The following is a 25,737-nucleotide window of genomic DNA, read 5'->3' as shown; positions in this document are numbered from 1 at the left end:
CCTGCACCAGTGTGCTCAGCCTGGAGGGGCTCAATCTGCCTTTCTGCCCCCCTCATCCCTGAGCCCTTGCCCCAGGGCCTCTTCAGGACCCCCCGGGAAGGGAGAGCAGAGGGGACTACAGGATGCCACTGCCGACCCCAGCACAGGCAACCTGGGGCTTGGTCAAGTGTGTATCTGATGGAAGCTGAACAGTCTGCCTAATAAAGCATCGGGTTTCAAACACTTTGAGGACAGCTGCCCCACCCCCTGAAGATGCTGCTCTGTGTTTAACAGAGAGGGATGAAAGAGCCCTCTGGGAGCTCCGGTTGAGTCAGAACAACCATCTGCCCAACCTGTGTGAACACCCGGGAAGAACGTGATGAGATGCTAGAGACCACACCTGTCTGTCCTCAGAAGAAGTTCTTGATCAGTGGAGTTACCATCTTCACCCACAACTTCACCTGCCGACTCGGCTGCTCAAAGGTGGCAGATGACACCATACCCGACCTCAGGTAGAGCTGCTCTTGCTCCTAAGGAAGAGGAACATACAGGAATAGTGAGTCCCCTCCAGTACCACAAAACACGGCCGGCCCGCCCCAGCCCAGCCCCTCAGGCCAGCCTGGAGAACCCTTACTTCACATGTCTACCTGCACAGAGATTCAGAGTGCGCTAGTGGCAGGCAATGCCAGGTCTGACAAGTCGCCACTGTGAAACATTCCTTAGAAAAGCTAAGAAGGTGTGTTCCTGAAGACTTTTAAGGGCTGGAAACAGTGACTCAAGCCTATTATCCCAACAGTTATGTAGGCTGAGGCAGGAGGATCGCTTGAGCCCAGGAGTTTGAGGCCACCAGGGCAACCTAGGAAGACATCATCTCTATGAAAAAATTTTAAATTAGCAGGGTATGGTGGTGTATGCCTGTAGTCCAGCTGCTTGGAAGGCTGAGGCAGGAGACGGTTTCAGCCTGAGAGGTCGAAGCTGCAGTGAGCTGTGATGGTACCACTGCATTCCAGCCTGGGTGACAAAGTGAGACCTTGTCTCCAAAAAAAAGGCTTTTAAGACCAAGACATGTATAGGACTCTAAATTTCTTCAATTTCGAGTTGAAGAAATATAACTGGTGGGAAAAAATATTTTAAACGCTCAACTTCACTAAATGAGGTAGTGCAAATGAAAATAATGAGGTATGTTTTCAATGAGACAGTTCTCCTTCTATCAGACTGGCACAAAGCTGTTCTGTGATGTCACCCCCTGCTGGTGAGTGCAGTACACGGGCACTCCTTTCCATGCTGAGGGAAGGGGACCAAGTCATCTTCTAGCATGAGGTCTGGCAACAGGTACCAAGAGCCTTACAAAGCTCCCTTTGCCAGAGTCTACCCCGAGACTGTGGACTAAGATTTTTAGATTTATCACAACAATATTTATAACAGGGGAAAGCTGGAAACCACCTAAGTGTCCAGCAGCCAACTTACTAACTCACATGACAAACCAGCATTCGCCACAAACTTACTAACAATTCCTATGACAAACCAGCGTTTACCATGAGAAGAATGTTCACCTAATCGTATGGGAAAGTGCCCAGCATCAGCAGAGGAAGCTGGACATGAAATACACGTACACACAGGATCCTCATCTGCTGCTTAAAGCTCTGCCTCTCCATACTCTGTCCACAGGAGGCAGGCAGGGAATCCTCACGATGGCGTCAGTGGTTTTCCCTCAATGAAAGGGTTAGTTTCTTTCCACTTTCCTTAATTTTTACAGTGAACATTTGTTAATCTCATATTTAAAAACAGGTTTAAAAACATTTTATATGTGGTGAAGCACAGTGGCTCATGCCTATAATCCTAGTACTTTGGAAGGCCAAGGCAGGAGGATCACTTGAAGTCAGGAGTTCAGGACCAGCCTGGCCAACATGGTGAAACCCCACCTCTTCTAAAAACACGAACATTAGCCAAGTGTGGTGGTGGGCGCCTGTAATCCCAGCTACTTGGGAGGCTGAGGCAGGAGAATCACTTATACCCAGGAGGCGGAGGTTGCAGTGAGCCAAGATCACGCCACTGCACTCTAGCCTGGGCGGCAGAGCAAGACTGTCTATAAAAAAAAAAAAAAAAAAAAAAAATGTATATATGCTTTGTCAGAAATGGTGTTTGGGATCTTTGAAGAGAAGCTTCTCTCTGAAGAGTCTACCCTCCAAGTGCTCTCTCCTAGCAGGGCACCTGGCAATGCTCACGAGGTCGCACCCGCAACTCTAGCCCTGTCTCCACCACCGTCAGTCTCCAGTGCTCTCCTCTATAATGTCCAGGCCATACCTACATCCACACTGTCATGAGAACCACGGGTGATGACCATGGACCAACCGCAGGACAGCAGCAGGGGTGGCCTGTGCCACTCAGAGCGGGACACTCCCTGCTCTGGAGGCTGAGAGGGACAACACAGTCCTGGCAACTCCTCTGCCCCAGGGGGAACAGGAAGAGGATACCCCACACTCCAGAACCCTATAAAATGTAGCCTCGGCTTTTCCCATCAACAACTGGGAAAGCCAGGGCCCTGACTTCATTTCTCCCTGCCCCCGTCCCATGCTCAGTGAGCCCCACTGTAGGTCCAGGCCACACTCTCAACTGAGCAGCCCCGCAGCCCCACGCATCACAGACATGAGGGCCTCCTAACTGCTGCTGAGGTCCCAATCCCTGGCTGGACATGCCTGATGGAAGAGCCAGCTCTGGTCTCAGGGGGCTGGTTTGCAGAAGTCTCCACAGACCCAGTTCCAGCTTTATGTCTTCAAATGAATACCCAGCCAAGACTGCAATTAAATTACCAGAAACACTTAGGTTTCCTCATAGACTCCACGACAAGGACGGAGAAGGAAGTCAGCTGATGAGGTTACGACGCTGTTCGAGGGAGTCTTTCTTGGGTCACAAGTGGTAAACTGTGTTCCCTGAACAAAACCAGGAAGCCTTCAGTGTTTATTGTATGCACTAAGTGGAGGGAGGGACTTTAGATTCTGATAAAAATATCTCCCGATTCCCAGTGCCCAATGTGACATGAATAGGAGGGCCCTTCCCTGAATTCCCAAGGAGAGCTGCAGACACAGCTTCAGAGAGCAGGGAGCCCCTGGTGGCTGGGGCTTTAGGGACTTTCTGGGCTGCGGGGAGGCTAGACGCTGGGCAGTCCCAGCAGGATTTGGCATCTAGGGACCGGGCACTGGATGACACTGGAGGGCAGCTGCAGTCCCAGTATATATGCATATACGTGGAACTATCTGGAAACATATTTCTGTTTCATAGTCTGTCCCTAAAGAATGGAAGAGTTACAGCAGCAGAGCTACCACCCTCCCACAAGCAAAAACCCCTGGGATTCAGGTTTGGGAAGAAAAAGAAAATATCCCAAATATGTCATTTGAGAAAGCAGCTCCTAACCACAACCGGCCCCAGCTTTTCTCAAGATCCAGGATGTGGGTTCAGCTCCCTTACTAGGGCAGTGGGGGAGGACAGCCAGTACCAGGACCCCAGGCACGGGCTCCCCAGTCAACTCAGATCCACGCAGAACCCATCCTGGCCCCAGGCCGAAGTCACCAAGGACTCTACTGCCCTGGCACAGAGCTCCAGTGGGTCTCTGCGAACAGCTCTCTGCAATTGAGGCAGAAGTCCAGGAAAGCCTGCTGTTGAAAGCTGCAGGCTCAGGTCTTTCCCACCAGCCTGGCTCTAAGGCCAGCTTGTCACCCTATTACTGGAATCTCTCAGCTTGTGGGGGCTTCCTCAGTCATTTGCTGTAAGCCTCTCTGCAGGAAGAAACCTGAACAAACCCATTACCCCACTGGCCCACCCAGAGTATGACCGCTGTCACTTCCTCTTGCGCCTGTCGTGGTGGTGAAGCTTTTCCTGGCACCAAGGCCCCAATCGGTCACTGACAAAATTCCCAGACTGCAGGAGGGCAGATCCCAGGGACACAGCAGTGACCATTTCCTTGTCCATCCACAAAGGCTCCAACAATGTTGCCACAGTTATTCCCCAACCCTGGAGCACAGAAGCTTCACAAAGTCACAGTCCTATGCCTCAGGGCTCTCATGGAAAAGCGTTATTGTAAAGGTCACAAATGCATGAACCTAAGGCACCATCAAGGTCTCAGTCAAAAGGACAACGTGCTCCCATTTCTAAGTCTACCCACACCACTGCAGGTCATCAAGTGGAGCTCCCTCCAGAAGCACTCACGAACTCCTACTAACCTTCTTTTATCTTCCTCAAAGAGAAAAGAGACTACTATCATCAAAAGAGGGCCGAACCACATTTTTTTTTTTTTTTTTGAGATGGAGTTTCACTCTTGTTGCCCAGGCTGGAGTGCAGTGGTACAATCTCGGCTCCCTGCAACCTCCGCTCCCCAGGTTCAAGTGATTCTCCTGCCTCAGCCTCCCAAGTAGCTGGGCACCATGCTCAGCTAACTTTTTGTATTTTAAGTAGAGACGAGGTTTCACCAGACTGGTCTTGAACTCCTGACCTCAGGTGATCCCACCTGCCTCGACCTCCCAAAGCGACCTCCCAAAGTGCTGGGATTACAGGCCTGAGCCACCATGCCCAGCCCTACTGCTGACCCTTTAACAGATGACCCTTTTTCTCAAAAGGGGAAGGTCCAAGGGAGAAAATGATGGTCTCCTCTAGTGCAGACAAAGAAAAAGTCCCTAGGATGTGGGATGCGAAGCATCTGGGAAGTCACAGGCATGATCTTCACGGGCTCAGCCACCATCACTGCCCTCTCGGAGACCCTGAGTCTTTCTCTCTCTGCTCTGAGTCTCACTCGATGTCTCAGAGGACAGCTCTCAGGGCAAGCCTGGGTCCCCAGCCACACCCTCAGCACCCCAGGAAATCCCACTTGCCCCGACTAACCTGGTGAAGCTGCTGCTGCAGTGCCTGGTTCTCTGTCACGATCGCAATCTGGGCCTCCAGGTCCCGGTGAACTGACCTGTACCCAAAATTAGGAGAGCCAATCAGCGTGAGACAGGGCAGGCTGCTCCCTGCCAGGTACAGCCAGAGGCCTGCGGGGGGAAAAGGAAACGTGCAGACAGGAAATGAGCACAGCACCTGCTGAGGTCCTCTCCACACATGCTGCAATCTAAGAGAAGCGCTGACCCCGGCTGCCTGGGCACGAGGGGCTGCTGCAGAGCAGTGGGCAGCCTACATCAGGCAGGACTCACTTTCACCCCCACCCGGCACTGCAGGAAGCAGAGAGCCCAGGATGTGACGCAGCCTCCACTCGACTGCTGGTCTTTGCTTCCACCATTCACACTGTGGCCTCATGTCCCAAGCAGGACGAGAAGCAGGCTCTCCCAGAGGGAACATGGTGACGCCACCTGCAGGCCTGCTCTCACACACCCTGTCCAGCTCCCACTCAGGCTTTCCCCAGAAAGCTCAGGGCCTCGAACCCCCTCTGAACTGCCTCTGCACACCCAGGCCTGCCAGCACTGCCTGCTAAGCTTGGAGCCCGCGCTGGCCATCCCTTCCTGAGAGCAAGAGTCGGCTCCCACCTCCTTCTCAGCGTGCAACATGGCAGATGGCAAAGGGCAGTCCCTGAGACCCAAGCCAGCAGATGTGGGGCTGTCATGTGGGGTGGCAAAAAACAGGTCTGCCTTGAAGGCTGGTTGCCTCACCACAGGTCCTGGGTAGGCTGTCTATGCCCTGACTGAGGGGCACACAAGTCTCCCCAACCCAGCCTCCCTATTTCAAGCTGCTGATGTACCAAATCCCTGTGAGGACAAAGGGGGTCCAGGACTGGGACCTCCGCAGTCACTGCCCATGGGGCCCAGGGACTTCCAGGCTAGACAAGGCAGTGGAGGAGAAAACTAAATTTTAGGGCCCTGAAGTTTCTGTTACATCCAGAGAACAAGTTCCCCTTTTTTGCTAGGAAATGAGCCAGTCAGTATTAGAGCTGGAGAAAAAGCAGGGCACTGGGTGTCACTGTGTGGCAAGGGGACACACACTACAGGGACATTTCTATGACAAGGTCACAGGTATCCTCAGGATACTGATGTGTTGCCTGAGATGATGACAGGCACCATTCTGCGCCCTGTTCCACACCTTCCCGAGGGTCCAGGGCTGACTCCCACAGCCCAGCCCCGATCAGAACTACTTCTAAAAAGGCAGTTCCCAAGACCTAACCTCCCAAGGACATGTGCTGCCTGAGACACCCTTCCTCCCACAGGCTCGGCCTGAGCTCAAGACTTCCCTCCGTGCTGCCCTTCACTGGCTCTGAGAATGCTTCTCCCAGATGCTCCAGCCTGATGTCAGTGTGAGCAGGTGTGAGCAGGGGTGAGAAGGTAATGAGTGAGGGTGAGTGGGTGTGAGGGAAGGGTGAGCAGGTGTGAGCAAAGGTGAGTTGGTATGAGCAAGTATAAATGGGCGTGAATGGGTATGTGTGAGCAGGTGTGAGCAAATGTGAGAAGATGTGAGCAATTGTAAGTGGCATGAGCAGGTTTAAGGGTAAGTGGTATGAGCAGGTGTGAGTAAGGGTAAGCAGGTGGCCATTGGCTTCTCTCGGGTGCCCTGCAGTAATCCCAGCATCTCCAAGTTCCCCCTCCCCATGGGGTGTCGAGTTCTCCCCCACTGACACACCCCTTTCAAGGGACCCACACGATCGTCATGGGCGAGTCAGCACAGTATGTAACAGACACCAGGCTCCTAAAATAGACAACGGTTTCCTAATCTTCACTCAGAGCAAGAGCATTTCCAAGAATATCTTGGGTAAGAGGTGACGAGGCCCTGTGCCTGTTCCTGTAATGGGCTCGTCTCCACCCCTCCAAGGGCCACATCAAAGCCACTTGCTGGCCTGTGCACATCGCGCCATAAATGGTAACGCCCCGCTGGGCCACTGGCTGTGCAGGCGAGTGACAGGAGCACAGGTGTGAGCAGGCTGCCCCTTCCCCTGGCAGCTCTCATCCAGATGGCTCGCACTGCCCAGGGGGATCCAAAGAGCACAGCACTAGTGGCCCCTCATACACACAGCCCCTCCCACCCCCTCTGCCCCAGAGCATGGAGCTGGAGAGACAAGGCACAGGGCAGGCATCCGCCAGCCTCAGACCAGAGACAGGAGCTTCCTCCCACCTGCCATCGCTCATTCCAACTTTTCTGATGACAAGGTCAGCCCCTTAAAACACTGGGTCTGTTCAGTGTGACTTGTCCAGCTGGCTCTGAGACCACTGAGAAGACAGTGACATGACGTCACATGGGTGACAAGGGTCGGGCTGCCCTACATCATGCCACCATGACTCGGTGTCCCCCGCAGCCCCTAGACCAGAGTCTGGTGGGGCTTAGCTTTATTTGCCAGATCCACCTGAGCACTGGCTTGGTGATGGGGCCAGCACCCAGGAGAAGGCAGGCCACCTCTAGTGCACAACTTTGTCACATGCACAACTGCCCCCCATCTACTGCTCATTCCTGAGCCCCAAGATAGACTGTGTATGCGTTTGCAGACAGTCTCTACATCTATCTATGCTTCACATAGAGAAAGAATAAGTGCTTCAGCAGATGAATGCTGAGGATTAAAGAGGTGGCTCACATTTTCAACCTACCTGAGATTGCCCACCAACCTCCCCTCCAGGCTTATTTGCACTGCAGTCTTTCTCCATCAAAAAGAAAACAGTGACCACAGGCCAGCCTGATGCCCTCTGGGGAGCCCTAAGGAGATAGCATGAGCAAAGCACCTGCCAGGTCTAGAGATGCCACTTGGTGCTGCTATGAGATGCCCACACCCCAGCATGCCCCACAGGCCAAGGCAGCTGGGAACCATGATTTTTCTAGATTTCAGCTCCTAAGTCAGGAGTTTTAGCCATTGGTCTGTGCCCTGAGGACAACTGGGAAGTTTCCAACTAGGGAGGGGAAATCTAAAAGCCCTTTAGAGGTCAAGGCTGCAGTGAGCTAAGATTACCCCTACTGCACTCCAGCCTGGGCAACAGAGAGAGAAGCCCTGACTCAAAAAAAAAAAAGCCCTTTTAGGTTGTTTCGTCTCCCTTGCTCTGAGCCTGAGCGGTCTGGAGCTCCAGTCAGACCTGCAGCACCAGGCAGGATGTCAGGCTGTGTATACACAGGGCTAAGACTATCAGGGCTGGGACTCTGTCGGGAAATTCATTTCACGCCCAACTCTTCATCCCAGGGGCTGACCTTTGGGCCTGATATCCTTGCCATTCCAGGAAACATCAGATGAAGGGAGACTTGCAGCAGAATCACAGCCTGGAGAGGGGGGAGGCAGCCCTGCGGACACAGCACTTTCGGGACTGGATTGACTGCTGGCAGTTCGTGGGACAGATAGAAAGGTGGCAGCCCTAGGTTGCCTCCACAAACCCTCACCAGAAAGCAAGTGTCCACAGCACCAGAGGAGGACATAGACTGGAGTTCACTTCTGCTGCCTCACAGCTCTGGGTCCCCTCTTCTGCAGTCACACTGCCCCGAGAAAGGCTGATCCAGGCCTCAGCACTCCTGGCGTCCACAGCAGCGCTCCCCCAGGACTCACAATGATGGCTTCAGACCCCTTCCAACAGGTCCTGCCCACCCTTCAATCTCATTCCCCACCACTCCCAGCACCCCTGCAATTCTGCAAGCCTCGTGTAGTCCAAGGGGCTTCACATTTCTGTCCCCTCTGCCAGGATACTCCGGCCCCAGACAGTGGCACAGGCACTCCCTCTTCACTCAGACCTACTGCTTGACCATCTCCTTCTCAGAGAGGCTTCCCTGAGCCCCCATAACAGACCCACAGCAGCCTAGAGCCTTCTCCTGCTCTGGTCTTCATAACTCATTCCCTGACAGATATTTGTAGAGATACATCTGCTTATTAGCTGTTTTCCATCAAGCTATAAGCCTCAGGAGGGAGGGAGTTAGTCTATCTGGCACCCAGTGACCCATTCTCCATGTCCTGAATGATGCCTGGGACACAGTCGGTGCTTATTAAGTATCTGTTTGAAAAAAACAAACAAAATGAGACCAATAATGGCTCTCCCAAAAAAAGAAGGTTCAATTACGTGTAAAAAAGCTCTGAAGTTTTGTTTTTTTTGTTTGTTTGAGACAGTTTGATTTTTTGGTTTGTTCTTGTTGCCCAAGCTGGAGTGCGATGTGTGCAGTGTGATCTCGGCTCACTGTAACCTCCGCCTCCTGGGTTCAAGTGATTCTCCTGCTCCCACCACCAGGCCCAGCTAATTTTTGTATATTCAATGTGTTGACCAGGGTGGTCTCAAACTCCTGACCTGGTGATCCACTTGCCTTGGCCTGCCAAAGTGCTGGGATTATAGACATGAGCCACCACTGTGCCTGGTCGATTTTGTTTTGTTTTGAGATGGAGTCTCGCCCAGGTTGGAGTGCAGTGGCGTGATCTCAGCTCACTGCAACCTCCACTTCCCCAATTCTCATGCTGCAGCCACCAGAGTAGCTGGGATTACAGACATACAACACCACACCTGGCAAATTTTTGTTCTGTTTGAGATGGAGTTTCGCTCTTGTTACCCCAGCTGGAGTGCAATGGCACAATCTCGGCTCACCGCAACCTCCGCCTCCTGGGTTCAGGCAATTCTCCTGCCTCAGCCTCCTGAGTAGCTGGGATTCCATGTCCAGCTAATTTTTTTGTGTTTTTAGTAGAGACGGGGTTTCACCATGTTGACCAGGATGGTCTCGATCTCTTGACCTCATGATCCACCCGCCTCGGCCTCCCAAAGTGCTGGGATTACAGGTGTGAGCCACCGCACCCGGCCCAATTTTTGTATTTTTAGTAGAGAGAGGGTTTCATCATGTTGGCCAGGCTGGTCCCAAACTCCTAGCCTCAGGTGATCTGCCCACCTTGGCCTCCCAAAGTGCTGGGATTACAGGCGTGAGCCACCACACCTGGCCTTTGCAGTTCTAAGGCAGGAGTGCATACACATTTTAAGAGGATCTCTCCTAGAAAAATTCAACTTATGTACTCCTCCCTCAAGCGCCCCCCAACAGTATTCTGCAATAAATCTTACAGGGTTCTCAGACTCCAATAAAAACATGGAGGGGACAGAAAACATCACAGTCTTATCCTTACAGGAGAAGAATTCGCCTGCTCTGACGCTAGTACAGCTCTGAGAAACTCTAAGTGCCCGCAGGCTGGCATGTGCTCAGCCTGAAATGAGCAATTAACACAGGCACAGCACCTCCACCACACCCACTGGGTTCCCAGGGAGAGCCGCCCCACGTGTGGCCTAGGCAAACAGGGTGGGGCTGCCCGGCTCTCACCAACCGTTCACCTTTGGGCAGAATGCCAATTGGCCTATCGGGAAAGCAATAAAAATAGTGACATTCTCATAATCATTAACAGGTTTCCCTGTCAGCATGAGCCAGAAATCTCTTAATCCAACACCCTGCTCCGCCCTAGCCACCTACATTGTGTTGTTAATGCTAGACTACTGCATCCAGAAGTGAAGTCAACATATTAAAACTGATCTTCTGATCTTCCACATGAAATGCACACCGGAGGGCAGAGCCCATGTCCCAGCAGATGGACACAGCCTGGCTCTGCCTGAAACTGATGATGGGGTGGGCACCACCCACTCTGTCCGTCACCTTTCCATGAAGTAGAGGATGAGAACTGGCCTGCCATATTTCATACTTACTCGGGCTCCCCTGAGGCTCCCTCTCAAGACCTCGAAGTGAGCTCACTGGCACCTGGTAGATACCACGCTTTCAATGGCTGACAAGGCCGGGCTGCTCCTGCCTGTACCCCACCCCCGGCCAGCACTGGGTTTGGAAAGGAAAGCTCAGCACCCATCCAGATGTGTCTGCGGCAGCACATTTCCCGTCAGTCCAAATTCTACCCCAGCTCCCAGAACCTTGTCCCACCACACCTACTGGGCAAGGAGCGAGAGCCAGGCAACAGGAAACTGACAACCATGAATCAGAGGAGCTGCCACCTGCCTGAGATCCAACCCAGATGCCCACCCAGCCCCAACTCCTGAAGCCAAGGCGATGCAGGTGAAGACCCCTGGCAGCAGCACCTTCCTTCACAGCCAAATCAGAGAGAAGAGCAACAAAACTAGGGACCAAGGCCAGAGACAGAGCGCCAAGGGATCCAAGACCCCCTTGCCCCCTTCTGCCAGTCATTTGCTCACGGGTGCGCAGTGGCCCTCAGCCCCCAGTGTGACTTCAACCTCCATGCACCCCACCAGGGCACCTCACCTGGCCTAGGACCCATATGGTTGTTTTACAGAAAGTCCAATGTGAGCCCTGTTCCCCATGTCCTCCTGACAATCCAGAGCCATCCTCCACTGCACAGGAAGGAGGTTAGGTCAGGCCCCTCAGCTGTGGCCACGGGTAAATGTGGGCTCAGAACCAGCCTTCTAGATTTCAAGTCTAGTATCCCCTATGCCAAATCCCACTTGCATGGTTTCTCCTGAGTATTCTAAACAGGTATGATTTACAAAAATCCAAGTGAGAACTAAATAGATAAACCACATTGCAAAAGAAGTCTCTAGTGCATACCTTTAAATAGCTGAGGGTTCCTCTAAAACTGCTCAATTTAGTAAAACGTGATAGAGATACATGATTGATTGATTGACAGATAAAATATGTTAAGAAATTAGCACAGTATGCAAGAGGTGTATCAGGCTGCTGAACAAAACGCATCCTGCATCGGCAAATGGTTATCACACAAGACTCTTCCCAACAAGTCATCTAAGCAACTGCCAGACAGTCCTGCCAATACTTGATAACACAGAAAACACTAAAGAATAAACCCCAGCCCTCTGAATTTTCTGTCACCAGACTGCATTGAAATCCACTGGCAGCTACATGAGAAAGTGCCTGTCCCCCTACACTGCTCTTCCTCACATCAGCACACTCATGCAGCCACCAGCAAGTTCAACACCATTGCTCCTCGAAGCCTCTTGTCGCCTGGGTTCCAGAGTGCTGCACTGACAGCAGAGTGTGGTCTGAGGGGCGAGGATCTGGAATCCACAGAGTCCCGGCTTACCCTCCTTTGCCCAAGGGCTTCTGGGAGTAGGAGCTGAGATCAGCCCAGGCTTGTCCTACAGGAGCCTGGGTAAGGGAGAGGAGGTAGCAGTGCATAGCCACCGGCAGGAATTTTCTGGGGCCCAAACACAGACACACCCAAACAGGTATACAGCCTATACCCAGCAAGCCAGGAAATGGTCCACTGGGCCAGCCATCCAAATCCACGAGCACCCTGTGGCTGCCCACTCATCTCTCACCTGACACAGGCTGCCCTGAGGGAAGTGACCATCAAAAGACGGGCCTGAAGAGGTGCTGACTTCAGATCCCACTTAGGAGGGAAGGACCCTCGCCTCTCACTTCAGCATCAAGTGACCTCTGACCTCCAGGTGAAGCCCCTCTGCTCAGCAGCAGCCCCCTCCACACACCATCCACCCCCCTCCACGCACCATCCACCCCCAACCCACCTCTGGCAACTCTCCCCCACATCCCATCCCCCACACAGGCACATGCCCTGGGACCCAGCTGTAAGATCATCCCCAGTTCCCCACTCTACCAGCATTCCTGGATGCAGGGCACCTCCCCACCACCTGCACCAGGGCAGGAGAGAGGGAGCGGCAGGAGCACACCAGTCCAGGAAAAGGCGAGGCGCACCAGAAAAGCAGGTTGGGTGTTTCAATGGTAACTGGGGAGTCAGCTCATGTTTATCAGAGCCGCTTTCAGGGAAATAACCCGTGGCAAAGTCAGAAGCCACAGGCCAGGAGCCTCCCACCTTCCAGACTGAGTTAAGGGGCCTCCTCATGGTTCCAGCACAGTGCAGTTGAGGAAAGCGACACCCAGCCATGCCTCTGCACCTCTCCAGCACACGACAGTGTGGATCTGTGGCCTCCCCAGAGGTCAAAGCTGCCCCATTGGATACTGTTGTTATTCCCAGCAGTAACGCCAATCCAGAAACACTTTCTACATCCGCCAGGGGCTGGGGCCGCCTGCCCTGAGACACTGTCCACCAGGCTGGTTCAGCCACAACACATGCCAGGCTGGGCCCTGCAGGACACTGGGGCAGTCACTTTCCACGACAAACAATTCTGCCTGCCTAGGCAGGCCTGTGGGACTCAAAGCAGCATGTGGGATGCCCTGGTCAGGCCAGAAGCTTCCCAGTCCAAGCTGGGACAGTGGGTCTTAAGGCTAGGTATCAAAATCTCCTAGGGAGGGTTTTAAAACACAATGTTGGTTAAATCCCAAAAGAGCCGGATGAAGGTCTAAGGGAACCCGGGCTTCAGGATTTCTTACAATGCACACCCCAGTTGAAAAACACTGCTTTAGGCCGGGCACAGTGGCTCACACCTGTAATCCCAGCACTTTGGGAGGCCAAGGTGGGCGGATCACAAGGTCAGGAGTTCAAGACCAGCCTGACCAACATGGTAAAACCCCATTTCTACTAAAAATACAAAAATTAGCCAGGCGTGGTGGCAGGCACCTGTAATCCCAGTTACTCAAGAGACTGAGGCAGGGGAATCACTTGAACCCGGGAGATGGAAGGTTGCTGTGAGCTGAGATTGTGCCACTGCACTCCAGCCTAGGCAACATGGGAGACTCCGTCCCAAAAAAAAGGAACAAAAACCAACCACCTGAGCACTGGAAGATGACCTCTAGTCAAAAGCCACTAGGAGCACCACAAGAGGAGGAGGAAAACAGGCCTCTGGACTGCCCAAAGAGAAGCCAGAAAAGCCACAGGCTATGCACAGGACACAGGGGCCCTCCAGGCACCATTTACCATTCTCTAGAAAAGAATGGTCCCCCCGAGTCAGAAAGGAGTTATGGTCCCACTGCTAGAGACGGGTACCCTCACAGCATCAAGAGGCCATGGGGTAAGCCCATCGCTAAGCACAAGGTTTCCAGCATGTTTTACCCATGTCTCGGAGAGCTGCCCCTGGGTTTCTGCCCCATTTTGGCTGCTCTGCTGGACACCTGAGATGGATAAACATGCAACACAGGCCGAGCACGGTGGCTCACGCCTGTAATCCCAGCACTTTGGGAGGCCGAGGAGGGTGGATCACCTGAGATCAGGATTTCGATACCATCCTCGCCAACATGGTGAAACCCCATCTCTACTAAAAATACAATATTTAGCTGGGTGTGGCAACACATGCCTGTAATCCCAGCTACTTGGGAGGCTGAGGCAGGACAATCGCGTCAACCCAGGAGGCGGAGGTTGGAGTGAGCCAAGATCGCTCCATTGCACTCCAGCCTGGGCAGCAAGAGCAAAACACTGTCTCAAAAAAAAAAAAAAAGCAACACAGACTGTGACCCTCTTCCTACCACCCACTACCAGCAAGACTGTGCAGAGCCCCCATTTCCTCAGCTACGAGGGGAAAAGGCAGTAATTGGCATTTAAGAAAAAAAAAAAAAAACAGTAACAATACTAAGGGAAATACAGGAAAAATGGGCTGCTGATGCCAAACAAATGATCCCTAATGAATCCTCTTTCTCCCTGAGAAAGGCGTTGCCAGCCAGGTGCAGTGGCTCACGTCTATAATCCCAGCACTTTGGGAGGGAGGCCAAGACCGGCAGATCACGAAGTCAGGCATTAAGACCAGCCTGGCCAACATGGTGAAACCCCATCTCTACTAAAAATACAAAAATTAGCCAGGCATGATGGTGCATGCCTGTAGTCCCAGCTACTCGGGAGGCTGAGGCACAAGAATCACTTGAACCTGGGAGGCAGAGGTTACAATGAGCCAAGATCACGCCACTGCACTCCAGTCTGGGCAACAAAGCAAGACTCTGTCTCAAAAAAGAAAAAAGAAAACGTTGCCAACATGAAGGAACTCTGACAGTCAAGACCAGGCTAAGGGCTGGGTGCAATGGCTCATGCCTGTTATCACAGCACTTTGGGAGACCAAGGCAGGCGGATCACCTGAGGTAGGGAGTTCAAGACCAGTGTGACCAACATGGAGAAACCCTTTCTCTACTAAAAATACAAAATTAGCCAGGTGTGGTGGTGCATGCCTGTAATCCCAACTACTCGGGAGGCTGAGGCAGGAGAATCGCTTGAACCCAGGAGGCATAGGTTGTGGTGAGCCAAGATAGCACCATTGCATCCAGCCTGGGCAACAAGAGTGAAACTCTGTCTCCAAAAAAAAAAAAAAAAAAAGAAAGAAAGAAAAGACTAAGGCATGTTCCTCTCCCTCTCTTAGGAGAGGTTACGTCACCACATCTTTACAACAGCCACCAAATGATGTGACCATGTAAGTGATGCATAAGAAAAAGATTTTACGCAGCTGAAATTCACCTTTTGAAAGGCAAAGTGGGCAGACCACTTGAGCTCAGGAGTTCGAAACCAGTGGGCAACATGGTAAAACCCTGTCTCTACAAAAATACAAAAATTAGCCAGGCATGATGGCACAGGCCTATATAGTCCCAGCTACTCAGGAGACTAAGATGGGAGGACTGCTTGAACCAGGAAGCGGAGGTTGCAGTGAACCAAGATCATGCTACTGCACTCCAGCCTAGGAAACAGAACAAGACCATCACCAAAAAACAAATCACTTAGGGAGATGAATGCTCTTATTTCCCCAAGTCGTGGGACAGCTATGATATGTCTACAAGGGCTGCTGGGAGGGTGAGAAGGGAGAAGGGCAGCACTCTAACAGGCAGGTGCCAGTGCCCCCCCACCCCCCACCCATGCTGTGGCTGTCCCAGGCTGGGCCGTCCTCCAGCCAGCTGCTGCGCACCTTTGGCATGGAATGTCCAGCCCCTCCGCCAGTACTCCTGCAGCTGGACCCGCTCCTGCTGTCCCAGGCTGCACACTTCGCTGTAGAACTGCCGCTCGATGTGTACATAGGCGGCTGGGATGGCGCCGGCCACCCCCTTGGCCCCGAAGAAGCCATTCACCTCTGGTGAGGCCAGCAGGATCTGGTACTCAGCCCGAGTGCCCAAGACCAGGTCCATGTAGGCCTGGGTCAGGTTGAAGTAGCCAGTGGTGAGGTAGACCTTTGCACCGCACTCGGCCTCAGTCAACAGGGTCTCAGTGACAATCTCATCGATTTGAATCTCGAAGGGCTTCATCTGAATCAGTGGATAAATCCAGGTGTCAGGGGCTGGTCTGCGGTCCCCAGCAGCCACTGCATCTTCCTGGGTCAAAAGGGAGTTGCCATGGAAGGTCTGGGCGTGCAGCATCTGCTGGCGGGTCCTGGCTGAGTTGATCACATCCATGACCCTCTTATTAGCTGCCTTACAGTACTCCGCCCGGTCACCTAGAGGAAGACGCCAGAAAGAGGAATGAAGGGAAGAGAAATGGAGGGTCTGGACTCTGCCCAGCTCAGGAACAGGGAGGGCATGTGACAGGCAGATGCAGACGCTACAACTGGATGTTCCCTGAACACATAGTGAGTGAGCCCAAGACCCCCCAAGCCCAGGGCAAGGCTCCTCTGCGGAGAGTTTGCCCAAGACGAGGGCCTTGTCCACAGTAGCCCACACTCAGGCAGAAGTGAAAGGCATGTTGACATATCCCAATTACAAACAAGCTCAAAACCAGGCAAGACAAATTTACAGGGAGAGAAATCAGGAGAGTGGTTACCTTGGGGGTAATTCCAGGGGTGGGGACAGAGGGGGGCCTCCGGAAAGCGGATCCACTAGGAACAGGTTCATGGCTGTGCACTTGGGCCTGGCGTTCGCTGTGCATGTTCTACTTCAATAAGGAAGCTCATTCAAATTAAGATACACACGAATAACCAAAAAAGGAGCATGCGTATGCCACAGACGGGGTCACAGGGAAAGCCCTGGATACGCACCGTCAGGGAAAGCGTCCCACAGCAGTGACAGTGCCTGACAGACAGGAAGAACCGGAAGGTTCAGGTGCTACATAGGGTGCCCTCTGTATTCGGACAAAACACTGGTGACAGGTGGCCATGCAGACACACTGAAGGGAAAGATGCTAGGAACAGACAAGACACAGCTGAAAATTAACGAGTTAAGCATCCAACACAAGAAGTCAGGGGAAAGAAACAGAATAAAACCACAAATACAGCACAGGGAAGAAAAAAACAGAAATAAGATCAGGCTGGGCGTGGTGGCTCACGCCTGCAATCCCACAACTTCAGGAGGCTGAGGCGGGCAGATCACCTGAGGCCAGGACACCAGCCTAGCCAACATGGTGAAAGCCTGTCTGTACCAAGATTAAAAACACTAGCTGGGCGTGGTGGCGAGTGCCTGTAACCCCAGCTACTCCAGAGGTTGAGGCTGGAGAACTGAACCTGGGAGGCAGAGGTTCAGTGAGCCAAGATCATGCCACCACACTTCAGCCTGGGTGACAAAAGCAGAAACTCCATCTCAAAAAAAAAAAAAAAAAAATTATATATATATATATAATGAAAATGACACAGAAATGGAGAATATCAACTGTGGAAGGCTGATTCTCTGATAAAGGATAGTGAAACAGGGAAGGAGGGCTGCCCTGAGTCATCCTTGCCGGTTCGGACGGTCTGAGCTGAGAGCAGGGACAGATACTCAGTGCCTCTCAGGACTGAGCTACAGAACAAAGGGAAGGATCGGCCAGTGCAGGAGACTTTCCTGTTGATGCCAGCACCATGCAGGGCAAAAAGGAGTCACACTGCCACATGCTGGACAGGGCTGCGGGAGGAAGGCGCACCGGGGGCCTGAGCACGCCCTGGACCTCTCCGTGGACTCTCACTCTTTAAAGCACAGCTGCACTAGAGTCTCCCCACTCCTGTCCAAGCCTCCTGGCTCTCATCCTGGCCTAGCATGGCCCATTTTCTCTCATATCCATGCCTGGCCTGTTACATTAAACCAGGCATCCACACACATTTTCTTCAAGGGTCAGATGGTAAACATTTTAGGCTTTCGGGGCCAAAAGGCAAAGCTGAGGATGCTAGGTAGGCACTCAGCAAGAGAAACAGAGCTCCACAAGCTCTTTACAGATGAAATTCAAAATACAATGGTATAACCAAGCATGGCTGCAGGCAGAGCATCACACATCACAGCCAGGCCCAGAGGCCCAGCGCTCCGGGACATGAGCACAGGGCTTCTGTCCGACGGCCCACTGAAATGCTTCTGTTCGAGGTCCACAGGATGGGGGAGCTCTTCTCCTAACAAGGTCCAAGTTCAAGCCCTCCGGCCCAAGTTCAGCACACTGCAGCAAATCCAGCAGTGGCCCTCTAAAGGCCACGGGGGAGCCATAGCCACAGGAATCACAGGAATGCAAATGCCCCAGAATGCTCAAGCCAGGACCTGCCTGGTTCCAGTGGGCAGAGCTGAGCTCTTCCACTTCACTTTCCAGACAGGGGGCCACAGACCAGAAGGGAGCTGGGAGCCACAGGCCCATGTGGTAGGCTTGGGGGAATGGACCCTAGACGGCAGCTGCTGGCCAGGTTGCTTCCTGTGATGCAGGGCGGGCTCCTGGGTCACTCGCCCAGGCACACAGGCCCAAGCCCACGCTCCCACCTTCCCAGGCTAGCTCTCACCCACAGAGCATGACTGATGGTCAGTGACTCACATCTGTCTGGCTTCAAGGACAAAAGCAGAATGAAGCCCCGCCACCCAAGTCTCCTATGCCCGTGGCAAGGCCACCCTGAAGTGTGCTCTCCTGGACCCTCACCCCACCCCACCCACAGCCAGGCAGGGTGTCAGTGGCAGCCCCTACCTTTGTAAGGATGCACCATCCCATCCAGCACCTGCACCGTGTCGTCCCCCTGCAGCTGCAGGGACACATCCCCCACTGCATCCACCAGCTCAGTGAAGAAGTCAGCAATCTCCGCACAGTCCTGCAAGAACACGTAGCGGTCCTGGCGGTTGGTGAAGTAGGAGTCACTCAGGTTTGCACTACAGGGAGGGAAGACACAGGTGAGAAGGACTCAGGCAAGAGTATGCAGCAGCGTGTCCTGGTGACCCAGGTCTCAGGTGAACTAAGGGGGGCGGGGGGGCGACAAGACAAACTCAGGTCAGGATGCAATTAACAAATAGCTACTCAGCAAGGAACATGTGTAGGAGTAAAAGCCAGAGCCAATCCAAGGTGACAGGTGACACAGCAATGTGACCCACAGGCCCTCCTCTCAAGGAGCTGACAATCTAGCTGAGAAGAGGAGATGCAGAAAGTCAACTAATCATGCAAGGCATTTTTCCTTTTTTTTTTTTTTTTTTGAGACAGTGTCTCATTCTGTCGCCCAGGCTGCAGTGCAGTGGCATGATCTTGGCTACCTGCAGCCTCCACCTCCCAGGTTCAAGTGATCCTCCTGCCTCAGCCTCCCGAACAACTGGGATGACAGGGGTGCACCACCACGCCTGGCTAATTTTTGTATTTTAAGTAGAGATAGGGTTTCGCCATGTTGGCCGGGCTGGTCTCAAACTCAGGTGATCCCTCTGCCTCAGCCTACCAAAGTGCTGGGATTACAGGCATGAGCCACCGTGCCCAGCCCACGCAGGGCTATTTATCAGCACCCATGTTTGTTTTCTTTGTCCCATTAAGTGACAGCCGCCACTGGTACAGTACCAGGGCAAAGATGCCATCAAGGGCTTTCTCTTGGCACCAGCAACCCAATCCTGGCCCTACTGCCAAGGAGAGGGCCCGGGAAAGGGCCCATGTTTATCAACCCAAGGACCTGGACTTCCAGGTCTGCTCTTGTTTACTGTTCTGGCTCTCTCTACCTGACAACTGCCTCAACCTCTTTCATCTGTTTCCACATGTACACACTGAGGAAAATACTACAGAGGGTCACTGTGAGGCAAGAACAGACAGCGTATCTGAGTGGCCAGCACACGCTAAGTGCCCAATTAATGGTGGCTTCCAGCCAGCCCTTGGGACTTCTGGCCTCAGTGGCAGAGACAGTGCCACGGGAGGTGCTACGGGTGCACAACAGCCAGACCTACAAGCAGGTTCTCCAAGGTCAAGGGGAACGAGTTTCCCACTGCTCCTATTCCACTGCCCTCCAGCCTGCAGGGCACGAAGGCAAAAGCGCCAAGGGTGAGAAGCACTCACCCGCTCAAGATGACGCTGTTGTCAAAGAGGTACACCTTAATGTGCTGGAGGCCGATGGTCTCATTGAAGCGCTCAGGGATGAGGAGCCGGAGCAGGCCGCGGAGGTGCGGCGTGTGAAAGAGGGAGACTCGGACCTGCTCTGGGAACCTCTGCAGGAGTGGGAGCAGCATCGTGCGGGAGTTCTTCCGGCCTGAACACACGGACACAGAGAAAGCAGCAGCTGACTTACAGCAGGAAGGTGTCCTGCCCCTACCACCTCCATGTGCCTCGCCTTCGCCTGTGCCATCCACCTGAATCAGTCACACCAACTGGGGCTACTCCTAGCCAGGGGTCCCCCAGCCCTCTGTCCTGCATGCTGGCCATGTATCAGGCCTGGAGTGCTGGGCGTGGCAGACACCTGCTGTTTTTGCCATCCAGGACCCACTCACCCACCTCCTGGTAACTGCACCCAACCTCCTCCTGGGGCACTACTCCATCCAGTTGCAGCATTTCTGCTCTGGGGAAAGATGACCCTACCCACCTCACCCCTCACCCCCAGCTCCATGGGGGAGCACACAGGCCTGGGCTGGGCTGCTCAGCACACTCTAAGCTCCCCACTGGGCACGCACCCATGTCAGGCCACTCAGGGGCTTTGACCTGACTCTCAGGGAATCAGACTCTTCCAAAGGACAAGGTATCCTGGGGAGGTAAGCCTGAGCCACCAGCGGCCACCACACAGAGCCTGAGGAGGAAGCCAGCCCAAAGGAAACAGCTAGGGGATGGATCCTGGTGACACAGTCAAACCTCACAAGCTGCCCAAGGTGGATCAGTCACAGGAGTTCACAACCAAAGTCTCTCTGCCTGTTGCAGTTTTTCAAGAGACAAAGTCTGGCTACATTGCCCAGGCCGGACTCAAACTCCTTGACTCAAGCAATCCGCCCACCTCAGCCTCCCGAGCAGGGGACTATAGGGCGAGCCACTGCACTCAGCTCCTGCCTTAGCTGTTTTTAGTTGGGCTTTCAATCACTTGCTGCAGAAAAAATCCTAACTCGCACCATCAGGCAGTCCTGGGCTGGCTAGGATGATCTTCAAATAGCCCTGTCTCTGCCTTAGGATAAGGGGGTGACAGGAACTGAGTATCTGACACAGGAAGCATGAGGGAGCCAGACGTGCGTGCCACCTACCTCGTGAGCCCCGTGTGAAGTCTAAGAGAATGGAGACCTTGAGATCTGAAGGAAACTTTGCTTGGAGTGACTTTTCTAGAGTACTTTCCAGGCAGTCCACCTGCCAGGAAAGAACACAAACGAAGAAAAGATTAAGACCCAAAGATTAAGACAAAAGTTGGGCTAGGCTGGGTGCGGTGGCTCACGCCTGTAATCCCAGCACTTTGGGAGGCCAAGGCAAGTGGATCACGAGGTCAAGAGATCGAGACCATCCTGGTCAACATGGTGAAACCCTGTCTCTACTAAAAATACAAAAAATTAGCTGGGCATGGTGGCATGTGCCTATAATCCCAGCTACTCAGGAGGCTCAGGAGGCCTGAACCCAGGAAGCGGAGGTTGCAGTGAGCCAAGATCGCACCATTGCACTCCAGCCTGGGTAACAAGAGTGAAACTCCATCTCAAAAAAAAAAAAAGTTGGGCTGTCTGGCCAGCTCTGCCAAGGGCTGGTGTCAGGTGCCAGGGCTATAGCCAGCCTTGTTCCCCTCGGACTTGCCATTGTGCCACACTTGTCACTTACAGTGAGATAGGTGGGTGGGAAGGAGCCAGTGGTCACCAGGTTTGTATAAGGTTTGGGGCCAGAGGTGTATTTAAAAAGAAACCAATAGCCCCATCACCTAGGGCCCTCATCATCTTCTCGAAAAACAGGTTTGTGCCATCGGCACTCAGACACCAACACCACAAAAGCTCTCTGAGAGCCCCTTCATGATCATCAGAAGCAGCCACCCAGGGGCTCGATCAGCCCAGGCCTCTAGGAAGGGAAGGGGGACCTACAAGCAGAGGCATGCTGCCTGATAGCCGGCCCTTGCCACCCTGGAAACACTATGACACCAGGTTCTACGTACATTTCAACACAGACAATCCTCACACAGACACAACAAACAGCGCCCTCCTCATAACGAGCACTTAGTAAATATTTGCCGAATAAATGAATCCAAGACACAACCTGCCCACTGGCCACTCTCCACAGTGTGGGCATTATATTCTTCTCTCATGAGAACAGACAGGCTCCCGGGCTTGGAATGGAGGGTATATCCTAAAAACAGAGGGAGGCCTACTTCCTAGGAGAGGCAGAGAGGGGAGGACTGCTCATGTGAATCCACTGCCCTCCCTCTCCACGCTCTAATCCCTAAAGCTCCCACCTGTGACTCTGAACAAGGACAGACCAAGAAACAGCACTAACTCTGGGCAAGAGGCCCATCCATTTCACTATACCGAGCAGAAAGCAGTCCCAGGAGACTAACAGAAAGAAGTGATCTCATTCACAGACTCACTTCAGCTGAACCGCGGGTCCCGCCATGCACCAGAACCTGCGCTAGCCCCAACACCTCACACAAACCTGGTGACCGCTGGCTCCTTCCCACCCACCTATCTCACTGTAAGCGACAAGTGTGGCACAACGGCAAGTCCGAGGGGAACAAGGCTGCCTGCAGCCCTGGCACCTGACACCAGCCCTTGGCAGAGCCAGCTGGCCAGCCAGCCTAACTTGCACTCAGGCCCATTAGTCTAGTATGGGGTCAAAAAGCCTTTTCTGTAAACAGCCAGAGAGTAAATTATTGGAGCTTTATGGACCAGATGGGTTCTGCCACTGCAGCATGACAGTGGCCACAGATAATACACAAATGAATGAGTGTGGCTGTGTTCCAATAAAATGTTATTGACCAATACAGACATTTAAATTTTTCATAAGTGACAAAGTATTTTTTTCTTCCCCAATTATTTGAAAATGTAAAAACCACTGTTTCTTAGCTCACAGGCCACTCTAGCCTGCAGAGCATGAAGCCGACCGAGCCCTGGACACAGGTGACCAAGACAGAGCTGCCTGCCAGCGAGGCCAGAAGGCCCAGACCAGGCCTCCCCACACTCTCCTCACCAGGCCCTCCTGACATGCCCATATCTGGGGCAACGAAAAGAAGAGCTGGCTCTGCCATGGAGACCAAGGAAGGGCCGCTCCACACCAACTCCATGGCGCAAAACGCTGTGGCATGCTAGGGCCCATTCACTACTGCTGCCAGGACCATCTCCCCCCAAAACCTTACCAGCTCCTGTTCCAAAGGACCTGTCCCCAGGTAGAGGGATGCCATCACGACTCGCCTCTTGGCCGCTCTTATCTGCCCCTGAAAGAGGAGAAAAATTCAAAATTCACCCGCATCATTTTCATGGTTCACTAAGAAAATAGAACCCTTTGACCTAGGAGGCAAATCGCACTCCATGCTGAACTATCCTATGTCTTCACCGATTATTATTTAAAGCAAGCTGAAAATGTGTATGGTAACCACAATCCTAAGTGAAAATAGCCTGCAAAGTAAAGCACAGTCTAGGACAACTAGAAAATGCAGCGCATGCCGGACGCGGTGGCTCAAGCCTGTAATCCCAGCACTTTGGGAGGCTGAGGCAGGTGGATCATGAGGTCAAGAGATCGAGACCATCCAGGTCAACATGGTGAAACCCCGTCTCTACTAAAAATACAAAAAATTAGCTGGGCATGGTGGTGTGTGCCTGTAATCCCAGCTACTCAGGAGGCTGAGACAGGAGAATTGCCTGAACCCAGGAGGCGGAGGTTGCGGTGAGCCGAGATCGCACTCCAGCCTGGGTAACAAGAGTGAAACTCCATCTCAAAAATATAAAAAAATAAAAAATAAATAAAATGTAGCACAGCCGTTAAGAAGAATGAAAGCAGGCTAGGTGTAGGGACTCACGCCTGTAATCCCAGCACTTTGGGAGGCCAAGCCAGGTAGATCACTTGAGGCCAGGAGTTTGAGACCAGCCTGGCCAACATGGCGAAACCCTGTTCTACTAAAAACATAAAGATTTGGCTGGGTACAGTGGCTCATGACTCTAATCCCAGCACTTTGGGAGGCCAAGGCAGGCGGATCACCTGAGGTCCAGAGTTCAAGACCAGCCTAACCAACATGGAGAAACCTCTTCTCTACTAAAAATACAAAAAATTAGCTGGATGTGGTGGTGCATGCCTATAATCCCAACTGCTAAGGAGGCTAAAGCAGACGAATCACTTGAACCCAGGAGGTAGAGGTTGCAGTGAGCCAAGACTGCATGATTGCACTCCAGCCTGGGCAACAGAGCAACATTCTGTCTCAAAACAAAGAATGAAGGCAATCTGTGCATACTGGCCACAAACATCCACAATGGATTGCTGAGACAAAAGCAAATGACCTAATCTCCCCACTATTACCCCTCACTCCTACACACAGCATGTAGGCAGGCACACGTGTCTGCAGAAGCATGAAGAGTATGTAGCAACCTGTCCCCCAAAGAGCAGAACTCAAAGGAAGGGGAGTATGGACACAAACCTGTCCTCTTCACTTTCTACCCATCTGCACAGTTTCCAACGTCCATACTGAGCATGAATCACTTTTGAAACATAGACAGACAGGTATACAGACACGTGAGCAGAACGGACCAATGTCCAAAGATGGCATCCCAAATCAGTCTTAACAGCCAGGTCCTCTCCCTAGCAGCCCCATTCCAGAGGAAGAAGTAGGGATGCAAAGAATGGCAGTGTACCAAAGGTCAAACCCCAAAAGATACAGAGGAGACTCAGGTGAGAAGGAGGCAGCTTCACATCTACCTGCTTCCCTTTCATTAGGAACATCACAGCCCACCCCACATCCTCAACACAGGAAGACAGGCAACTTGAGTAGACAGAAACATGAATGATCACTACGAAAGGCTTCCGGACAAGGAAAAAACAAAGCAACTTTCCAAGGTTGCTATTTCCTTTGCCTTGTTACCAATTAAAATAGATGTTTGTGGGGTTGATGATTATAAAGAAAGGGAAAAATTAAAAAGGCATAAGACAATTTAGTTCAGGCAACGGAAGCATATCTGACTGTTTACTACAGGACACCAGGCCCTACAGCTTGTAACGAAGGCATGAGGACCAGGCAGAAACCAGCACTGTCTTCTCTTCTTGCTGTATACCCTGGAAAGAAACAAGATGCTACTCAGTGTGACACAAGCCAGGACAATCTGCCCACAGTTCAGCCCAGATGGCAGGAAAAGAAGCCCCTCGTGTCTTCTCAGCCTGCTGGGGCAAGCCCCTCCACTCCCTTCCCACTCTCTGCAGGCCCACCCTCCTCAGGCAGGGACGACCTTCTGGCCAGGGAATCACCACATGTAGACCGTCAGCCAACCTCCCAGAGTTGATGAGGACAGAGAAGAATTGCCTGTGAAAAACCTGTTTCTCCAAGCCAAGGAGAGAACCAAGTAGGAGCAAAGAGCCAACAGCTGCATCATCATTCAGCACAAACAAGGATGCCCAGGACAGACAAGCAGTAAAGGAAGGCGGATGAGAGGGGAGAACAAAAGGACACACCTGTGTGCGCTCACGCACACACAGAACGCGTTCTGGAATGAGCCAGCCAGAAATGAAGCTAAGTGTGGTTCAACAGAATGAGAGGGCAAAAGGAGAGAAATGGGCAACCATTCAAATGACTGAGAGTTCATTTTCTGCACAAAGGTAAGTCTCTACCTACATTTCCTATTGTCTCCCAGCATTCTGCCTGCTTGCCCAGCCATCAGACGTTCGTTCAGGTTTTTTGTTTTTTTTTTTAAGTCTCGCTCTGTCACCCAGTCTGGAGTGCAGTGGTGCAATCTCAGCTCACTGCAACCTCT

General features: G+C 52.7%; 1 protein-coding gene and 1 non-coding gene across 12 annotated transcripts in view; both read right to left on the bottom strand.

Annotated features, from left to right (window-relative positions):
• PGS1 (phosphatidylglycerophosphate synthase 1) overlaps window positions 1-25,737 on the bottom strand; it is a 51,017-nt gene that overhangs the window by 11,518 nt on the left and 13,762 nt on the right. For 6 of the 11 annotated variants that reach the window (XR_008481729.2, XR_008481732.2, XR_008481731.2 and 3 more), the window contains exons 3-9: window positions 23,142-23,219; window positions 21,067-21,166; window positions 19,904-20,093; window positions 18,572-18,750; window positions 15,645-16,166; window positions 4,852-5,000; window positions 380-509 (exon numbers count right to left, since the gene is read on the bottom strand). Coding sequence is in view for 1 of the 11 variants with exons in the window: in XM_002748797.7 (XP_002748843.2) it covers window positions 390-509; window positions 4,852-5,000; window positions 15,645-16,166; window positions 18,572-18,750; window positions 19,904-20,093; window positions 21,067-21,166; window positions 23,142-23,219 (1,338 nt within the window). In the remaining 10 variants the exon portion in view is untranslated. The remainder of the gene's footprint in view (window positions 1-379; window positions 510-4,851; window positions 5,001-15,644; window positions 16,167-18,571; window positions 18,751-19,903; window positions 20,094-21,066; window positions 21,167-23,141; window positions 23,220-25,737) is intronic. The other 5 variants (XR_013536052.1, XR_013536051.1, XR_013536053.1 and 2 more) reach the window with 1 other exon arrangement.
• On the bottom strand, window positions 19,379-19,507 carry LOC118154360 (small nucleolar RNA SNORA30/SNORA37 family). Its single transcript, XR_004744227.3, has one exon. It is a non-coding gene; the product is annotated as a small nucleolar RNA SNORA30/SNORA37 family (small nucleolar RNA).

Source organism: Callithrix jacchus, chromosome 5 (genome assembly GCF_049354715.1).
Source record: "Callithrix jacchus isolate 240 chromosome 5, calJac240_pri, whole genome shotgun sequence".
Taxonomy (NCBI): domain Eukaryota; kingdom Metazoa; phylum Chordata; class Mammalia; order Primates; family Cebidae; genus Callithrix; species Callithrix jacchus.
Note: the sequence above shows the minus strand (reverse complement) of the source record. Positions and strands in the feature narration are given on the sequence as shown.